The sequence below is a fragment of the Hordeum vulgare genome, chromosome 7H, assembly GCF_904849725.1.
Source record: "Hordeum vulgare subsp. vulgare chromosome 7H, MorexV3_pseudomolecules_assembly, whole genome shotgun sequence".
In the NCBI taxonomy this organism is placed as follows: domain Eukaryota; kingdom Viridiplantae; phylum Streptophyta; class Magnoliopsida; order Poales; family Poaceae; genus Hordeum; species Hordeum vulgare.
In genome coordinates this window covers 371,057,436-371,066,807 of record NC_058524.1, presented here as the reverse complement: position 1 = coordinate 371,066,807, position 9,372 = coordinate 371,057,436, and the positions used below count along the sequence as shown (strand labels likewise).

The window sequence follows — 9,372 nt, the reverse complement described above, 5'->3', positions numbered from 1 at the left end:
TGGCAGCCCGAGATGCCTTACACAAGATCGCCGAGACGCATCCATGGCGATCACGAAGAGCAGGGGAAGACCGGATCCCCTTGCCTCGACCCCTTTGCATGGATGATGGATTTGCCCGGAACACCATTGACGATGATTTTTGTGCTCGCAATGGATAGTAAAGTGGAAATCGAGTGCAACCATTTCGTGTCAAAACCTCTTCTCCCGAGGACCTCAAATAGGAAAGGTCGGGAGAGGGAGTCGAAAGCCCTTGAAATATCAAGCTTGAGGAAGGTGCCCGGAACTCTCGATGGATGAATTTTGCACGCCAATTGACACACCAACAGATAGTTGTCGTGAATGCTTCGGCCTTTAATAGAAACAGATCAATTGATACTTATTATCTGATGCATCCTTTTCTGTAATAGGAACACTTGTAAATTTTTTGGAGAAGCTATGTGAAAGGTTTAGAGGTCTCTAATCGCCTACCCCCAATGCCTCCTATGTCTTGAGGATGAGCGCTATATGTGCCTTGTTTATAACTTGCCAAAGCCCCTTTCGTCTTCGACATACAGCTTGCTACCATAAAGCAAGTAATATCAAAGTCGAGAAAACGAGAAGGCGAAAAGAAAATCTTAGCCCCACCGCACCACACAACCGCGTCTAGGGTTTCCGCCTCCCTGAGCTTAGCGTTCCCCGCCGTCGATCGCCGCCGCCATGTCGTCCGGCGAAGATGACCGCGTCACCGTCTCCAAGCACCACCACCGGAACAAGGACAAGGACCGCGACCACTCCTCCTCCCGCCGCCACCGCGACAAGGACCGTCCCTCCTCTCGCCACCACCGCGACGACAGGAACGGTGAGCGGGAGCGGGACCGAGATCGCGACCGCCACCACAGAGACAAGGAGCGGGATCGAGAGGAGCGGAAGGCGCGGGAGCGGGCGGAGAAGGAGCGCGAGAAGGAGGAGAAGAGGGAGAAGGAAAGGGAAAGGGAAAGGGAAAGGGAAAGGGAGAGGGAGAGGGAGGAGAGGGAGATGGAGAAGGAGAGAGAGCGGGTGCGTCGACGCGAGGAGCGCGGTAGGGAGAAGGAGAAGTCGAGGAGGCGGGAGACGGTCGACGAGGAGGAGAACGAAGATGGTGAGCGCGACCGCAAGCGCCGCCGCCGGTCGCACCGCCACCACCACCGTGATGTGGAGCCAGAGGAGATACCGCTGACCAGGGAGGAGGAGGAGGATGCGGAGGAGGTGGAGAAACGGCGGCAGAAGAAGGAGGAAGACATGGAGGCTGAGCAGCAACGTCTTGATGACGAGATGGAGCGCCGCCGCCGCCGTGTTAAGGAGTGGCAGGAGAAGAAGCGCCGTGAGCAGCAGCAGGAGGATGGTGCCAGTGGTGGTGCTGCTGCCATTGATGCTGATGGTGGAGGCAAGTCTGTGAAAAAGTGGACCTTGGATGGTGAGGAGTCGGATGAGGAGGATGTGAAGAAATTGGAGGAGAATGGTGGCACTGGTGCCATGGATGTTGACCTACCGAACATGGATAATGGCAGTAATAGTGGGGCTGGTTTGGAAGAGGATGAGATTGACCCCCTCGACGCTTTTATGGACTCCATGGTGTTGCCGGTGGTTGCAAAGCTTGAGAGTGCCACAGCAGCGACGGAGAGCGTGCTCGCTGGCAATGCTGGTGGTTTGAATGACAATAGTGTGAAGGATGTCAAAGGTAATGAGGATAAGAAAAGACAGATGATGGCAATTGGGAGAATTATGCAAGGGGATGATTCTGACTCAGATTATGGTGATGCTGTTAATGACGAGGCTGGATCAGATGATGAAGATGACGCAGAGTTCATAAAACGTGTCAAGAAGACGAAGGCAGAGAAGTTGGTTATTGTTGACCATTCCAAGATTGATTACCAACCATTCCGGAAGAATTTCTATATTGAGGTGAAAGATATCAAAAATATGCCAGCCGAGGAAGCGGCGGCCTACCGGAAGCTGTTGGAGCTCAAGGTGCACGGGAAAGACGTTCCGAAGCCAATAAAGACATGGATACAGAGTGGTCTGACAAGTAAGCTACTTGATACCATCAAGAAGCTTGGTTTTGATAAACCAATGCCTATACAAGCACAGGCGTTGCCAGTCATAATGAGTGGACGCGATTGTATAGGGGTTGCAAAGACTGGATCTGGGAAGACACTAGCATTTGTCTTGCCCATGCTGAGGCATGTCAAAGATCAGCCGCCTGTTGTCCCTGGGGATGGCCCTATTGGGCTTATTATGGCTCCTACGAGAGAGCTTGTGGTGCAAATATATTCAGACATAAAAAAGTTCTCTAAGGTGCTTGGCATCAACTGTGTTCCTATATACGGAGGTTCTGGGGTTGCCCAGCAGATCAGTGAACTGAAGAGGGGTGCTGAAATTGTTGTTTGTACACCGGGCAGGATGATTGATATCCTTTGCACTAGCAGTGGCAAGATTACTAACCTTCGAAGAGTGACTTTCTTGGTGCTAGATGAAGCAGATAGGATGTTTGATATGGGTTTTGAGCCTCAGATCACTCGAATTGTTCAGAACACTCGTCCGGATAGGCAGACTGTCCTTTTCTCTGCCACTTTTCCACGGCAGGTGGAGATACTGGCACGTAAAGTGCTGACAAAGCCTGTCGAGATTCAGATGGGTGGGAGGAGTGTCGTGAACAAAGATATCACTCAACTGGTGGAGGTGCGGCCAGAAAGCGAGAGGTTCTTCAGGCTGTTGGAATTGCTTGGGGAGTGGTTTGCAAATGGAAAAATTCTTGTTTTTGTACAGTCGCAAGACAAGTGTGATTCTCTACTGAAAGAGCTGTTCCAGCACGGATACCCATGTTTATCTCTACACGGTGGAAAGGATCAAAATGACCGTGAATCAACTCTTGCTGATTTCAAGAGTAATGTGTGCAGCCTTCTGGTTGCTACCAGTATTGCTGCAAGGGGTTTAGATGTGAAAGATCTTGAGCTTGTTGTCAATTATGATGTCACTAATCATTATGAGGACTATGTTCATCGGGTCGGGCGAACGGGTCGTGCTGGTAGGAAGGGCTGTGCCGTGACTTTTATTTCCGAGGAAGAGGAACGCTATGCACCAGACCTTGTTAAGGCTTTGGAGCTATCTGAACAGGCCGTTCCAGAGGACCTGAAAGCCTTAGCGGATCGATTTATGTCGAAGGTGAAGCAGGGAACGGAGCAGGCCCATGGAACAGGCTATGGTGGAAGTGGTTTCAAGTTCAATGAAGAAGAGGAGGAAGCACGAAAATCTGCGAAGAGAGCTCAGGCAAGGGAATATGGATATGAGGAGGACAAGTCAGATTCAGATTCTGATGATGAAGGAGGTGTGCGTAAACAGGGAGGTGATGTTGCAGCACAAGCTATTGCTGCTGCTCAAGCTGCCGCTGCTTTGGCTGCTGCCAGGGCTACTAGTAATGCCCATCAGCAAGTACCAGCCACAACGGCAGGCTCCTTGCTTCCTCTGCCGGTCGCACCTAACCAACAAAACAATGATGCCACACAACGTGCACTTGATGCTGCATACAACTTACAGAAAAATTTGGCAAGGATACAGGCCCATGCAGTTCCAGAACACTATGAAGCAGAGCTTGAGATTAATGATTTCCCACAAAATGCTCGCTGGAAGATCACTCACAAAGAGACATTGGTTCCCATTCAGGAATGGACTGGAGCGGCAATTACTACAAGGGGAACCTTTATACCTCAAGGCAAAATTGTTGGTGCTAACGAGCGCAAGCTGTACCTGTTTATTGAGGGCCCCAATGAGTCTTCTGTCAAGAAGGCAAAAGCAGAATTGAAGCGTGTCCTTGAGGATTGTGCCAACCAGGCACTGAATCTTCCAGGTTCTGCTCAAACTGGAAAGTATTCTGTTCTTTGATCTGCAGATTGTATAACAAAATGGAAGTATCGGAGATGTTGGAATTTTCTTTGAGAAGGTACGAAGAATACATGTCAGTCATCATAGATTAAACATTAACTGCTTGTGTGTAGAGTCTGATATGCAAAATCGCACACGACAGTTCATTTTTTTTCTCCAGGCATCATAATTCCCAAATTATGTATTTCAAATTTCTTATCTTGTACTCCCATATATGCAACTATTTTGTATTGCAAAGTAACATGTTTTGACAACTACTATATTGCAAAGTACAGTACCATGTTATTTTTTGTTTGCATATTTTTATTTACTAACCATCTTCTGGGTCTATTTTCAAATTGCAGTTTACCATGGTTGGCAGATCACAATCCAATCGTTGGACTTCCCAGATATGCAACTCTTTTTTAAACTTTAAGCCGTTATATGAGGCAGCTAGCAGTTACTTAGTGCCATGTGGTTGTGGAAATTGTCTACCTTGGAACATTTTGACAAGTTCTATGATTCTTTTAACAATTTTTTATTGCCTTTGGACAGAAGGCTTAGATTGCTGGTCACTGTTGTGAACACTAAATGGAGAATGCTGCCTTCCATTTTTTATGCTCCACACAGTTTACTGTTGTGAACGCTAAATGGAGATTCATAGTGCACTGTTCACCCGTAGTACTGCTGGGAATAAAAACTTAAATGTCAAAGAAGGCGCTGAGTTTTCTGCTGCAATTTTGAAATTGTGCACTTTCTGAGTGATGACAAAAGCATAGTTTACTGCTCCCTCGGTCTCATATTGTAATTTTTTTTGACACTACACTAGTATCGGAAAACGTCTTAAAACGTCTTAAATTATGGGACGGAGGGAGTAGCACTCAAATTGAATTTAATTGCGTTAAGTTTGTCTACACTTTTTTGGTTTGGTTTAGATTATGCGTCACTTCTACCTTGTGAACTGCGTTCGTTTCCTATATGTTCAAAATTGCAGCTATGATACTTTCTGTAGACATGATGCTCTTGTTTTGATCTTCAGATGTACTATACTGTTGCAAGCGGAGGATATATTTCTGAGGCGGCGGTGCTGCTGCGACTGGTGGTCGAAGAGGCCGGGGGCCCATATTTTCAGAGACAGAAAGATTGGGCTTGTTATCCTGTAATTTGCTGCTGCAGTTGAGTGACAACAGGGGGCACTGATATTCTGTGCCATTATCTCGCAACTGTTTTTTTGAAACGACTTGCCCCATATATTTAATAAGGGGAGTTACAGAGAACAATAGAACTGGCCGTAGCCCAACAGCCTAAGATACAACGGGATTACTCTTGCGGCATGATGGTGCTCAAGTGCCTAGCCCCCGCAGTCACCCACAGTTTGGCAGTCACCCACAATTTGGCCTCGTCTTGGATGTGTTTTAGGACGTAGTATGGCGGCGTCGATTTCTTCAGGAATACTCTAGCATTTCTCTCGTTTCAGATTATTCAACTGACAAGCATTGTGAGCGAAGTGAGGGCCTTCCTGTTCGCTGTATTGGGTTTTGAAATGCTCGCCCACCAACTCTACGTGGTCTTTGCCAAGACGAAACTGTTGGAAGAGGTACAGTATCGATGGTAGGGCAAAAGTTTTAGGTTGGCGTATCGATGGGATGATTGACGTTACGCTGCTAACCCCTTGAAAATTTTGAATGCCGACTTATCCATAAAAAAACTTAACTTAATTTGTCCATTGGCCCCTTGAAAAACTTGGTTCGTAATATTCCGTTGACACTCGTGCCGAACGACCAGATGCCTATGCTACAGCTGACGGCGCCTCTTCACCAGATGCATTAGACCGTGGCACAACATTTTTTTGAACCAGAACACCTTGTTGTGTTAGAATATTACGAGAGGCAATAATCGAGAGAGGTGTAAAGTAAATCGCTTATCTTTCATTAGATGATTGTAGATATTTATATAGATAGAAGGGGTGCCCTGAAGTCACATCCGTTCAGAAGAGATGACATAAACCGACGCGACGGTTGTCAAAAGGCAATAGTCTGCGGTTGATAAAGGGGAGATTTCTTCATAATTAACACATGTTGATTAAGTTTTAATACATATCACATTATTGGTGACCAACCAGGTTGGCGGTCACAACACATAGTACATATACGACCCTTTCCTATTTTGAAAGCGAGGCCTCAAAAGAGAAAGGGACGCATCTAAACGTTTCACAAGCGAGATAATCATAACATTACATAACTGAAAGAGTGACAAGTAGGGCATACACTTGCCATCTGATAAGAGTATAGCATTAAGCTTACACGCACACATTATTCACAACATAGTCTAGTCCCTCTACGAACAACATGAAACAAGTAAAACTATGACATCCCGCATGCTAACCCCACGATCACGACCATGGCCTCAGACCTCCAGATAGTTCACATACAGTCGACCAGAGTCCTCATCGAACTCCCACTTCAGCTGGTTGTCATCAGGATTTCCTACGTCGGGCGTACCTGTACCTGTTGGTGTTTGTAGTAATCTGTGAGCCACGGGGACTCAACAATCGAATGGTCTTGGTATCGAATCTACCCAAGTTAATGGGTGAGGAAAGTTAAGTGTATGGGTTTGCAGCAACCTAAGCATATATGGTGGCTACCTTACGATGATCAGAGTAATCATATGGTGGTCTACGCGAGCGATCAAAGACTAGGTTGATCACTAAGTGATCCTGAACACCTACTTACGTCAGACATAACCCCATCGTGTTCTCGATGAGAGAACGATCTCTGAAAGAGACAATCACGGTTACGAACACAGTTGGCAATTTTATTAGAGTTACTTCAAGTTGTCTAGAACCGGATGTTAACAAAATATCCACATTTGCCACTTAACCGCGGGCACGACTTTCTGAAAGATTAAACCCTGCACGGGTGCTCCAACTAGTCCATCACAAACTGCCACGGGCCGCAAAGCAATCCTCTATCACAAAACTCGTGATCTCGTCGGATTCCTTAGAGGAAAACCTCAACTTTGAGGAGACACAAAGTTTCACCGGAATCCCTATACGCAAGATATATCGCTAAGGTAAGACAAATCTAGAAGGACCTCCCGACGTGTCGACGAACCCGATAGGAGCCGCGTATCTCGTTCTCAGGACACGCCGGATGAGCACAACGTACAGTGGTCTGATAGACATCTCCCGAGTTGCCCCGGGTTGGCCCCGCACACGACTCTAGTTTGGACCAACACTCATGAGGAGCACTGGCTCGGGTTGTTGATTAATTCCTCGGGGTAGCTATTCCCTATGCAAATTATTATTAGGTTGTTAGCAGATTAAAACCAATGTTGGGTCTTGCCACACAAGCCTTAACACTACGCGATTTATCAAGGGGTCCCCATAACAACCCCGAACGTGTTAGGAGCGATCAGTTATGGAATCAAACACCGGTAACCGAAAATAAGGCGGCAACAACGGAACAAATCACCCGGCAAAAGGCTAGGCCTTCCGTTATTTACCAAGTATACATGTGCATTAATTAAATAGCAGTTTAAACATAATAATATCAAAATACCCATGTTATCACATGGGACATCTGGCACCTGCAACTAGCAAAGCTATCCATTAGGGTGTTAGGCTAGAAACGGTGTCAAGGTCACGTTCATCTTGCCTGTGATGTCTTCAGCTTGGAACTGCTCTTGATCTTCCTGCACGTACTCTCCAGAATCCATGTACTCGCTCTCCGTTCCCAATGCTACCCAAGATAAGATAACAACCAATGAACACCGGCAAAACATAATGCAACAATCAACATGATGCATGTGTGAAGAAGGAAGCATGCATCACTATTCTAGTTACTTTCATATGCATTAGTTGAGTTAATTGAATTCTGGAGAGAACCTCATATTAAGTTATCTTGACATGCATGAATATGGCATGAACATGTGCATCACGAGAAAACGATGCAAAAACATATAAAGAACGTAGAGAACGGAGTCACAGATCAACCGGAAACTACAAAACAAGTTGCGAAGACCTACGGGTCAAAACAGCCACAAACACACACTAATGGGCACTCACTAGTGTAACAAGGTTGCCACATGATCAAGCAACAAATTATAAGTGGGGTGGTGCATGGGAACACACCACACCATCAACAATGCCCACACAAGCTTCAAAAGAATACAAACATACAGTATGTTTTCAACAACAACATAGCAGTTTGTCTACAAGATTTAAAGTAGCTACAACCTTCTAAATAAATCACACAAGACATGAAACTGAAGCCATCCAAAAGCTCTACAACCCTGTACAAGAAGCTAATGCAAAGGAACCACCCATGAGCATATCTATAGACACTAACTTGGACAAAAACTATCACACATTGGGACTTAGTGAAAATCACAATTTTTCATCAGCTGCTTATGTCTGAAGCATTTTGGCAGCCTCCAAAATGATATCTACAAGAGGTGTATAAGCATGAAATTTAACAGGGAGCTACACAAACATAAAAGCTCATAAACATTAGTTTGTTGCATGGGCTAATTCCCAACACAGGATCTAATACACACAAGACAATAGGGGAAGAAAATAACTCGAGTCTCCCAGACTTAGTGAAAATCACACGGTTTCACAAATCTGACAGTTTCAGCCAAGTGTCTACTTTGACAGGGCACAATAGGTGCATACAAATCCATAAGTACAAAATAAAGGCCCCATGCTAAAGAGAGGTTCACCCACTACCATTCCAACAAGGAATCATACACAAAGGGCCAAAGCACCACCTAATGTAAAGCTCTAAACATGGCATCACATCAGAAAATAACAGTTTTATGAAGTTGCTCTAAAGTGAAATCTGACTGCACCAATGGATTCCTGGGATGATTCTACCCCAAATCCATATATCATACATGGGTACTTGCATGTAACAACAAAGCACAAAGATAGCTCGAAAAATCACAAGGAATCCTATAATCTACAAATGACTATCATCACATGTGGAAACTATCCTATTTGGCATCATCTACACATGCACATATACTAGGGTTAGATCACCCTATCTAGGCATAGCATGGACTCACTAACATGGTCACACTAACATAGGGACATGTGGTCATCCACACACACACACACACATGAGCACACACATACACATGCTCATGTATATATGGACTCACACCACACACACCTACACCTACACACACAAGGGATTACTCAGCCACATACACACATAGAAGAGCCTCCCAACACATTATATGTGGAGATGCACACATGTATGTGTTTGTGCACACTTGCACAAGTGTGTGTGTGCAAACACATACACACATACACACACATCTCCACCTACACACTATCTACACACACATACACTACCTCTAGTGCAACATGGGGGAAGAAAAGAAAACATCAAGCACACCACCTAATGTAAAATGAAACAACACAAAAAATAAGGCAAAAATAAAAAATAAAAAAATAAAATACAAAAAAGAGAAGGTGTGGGATCGAACCCA

General features: G+C 45.4%; 1 protein-coding gene across 2 annotated transcripts; it reads left to right on the top strand.

The window, feature by feature from the left end:
* Window positions 1-543: 543 nt before the first annotated feature.
* LOC123413157 (DEAD-box ATP-dependent RNA helicase 42-like) lies at window positions 544-5,261 on the top strand. 2 transcript variants are annotated; one of them, XM_045106109.1, is made up of 2 exons: window positions 544-3,955; window positions 4,916-5,261. In XM_045106109.1, exon 1 carries the CDS (start codon window positions 697-699, stop codon window positions 3,895-3,897), a length of 3,201 nt encoding a protein of 1,066 aa, XP_044962044.1. In that variant the 5' UTR covers window positions 544-696; the 3' UTR covers window positions 3,898-3,955; window positions 4,916-5,261. The 2 variants fall into 2 exon arrangements, with proteins under 2 accessions (XP_044962044.1, XP_044962043.1); XM_045106108.1 differs by lacking the exon at window positions 4,916-5,261 and adding an exon at window positions 4,242-4,614 and having other exon boundaries at window positions 545-3,955.
* The last annotated feature ends 4,111 nt before the right edge of the window (window positions 5,262-9,372 follow it).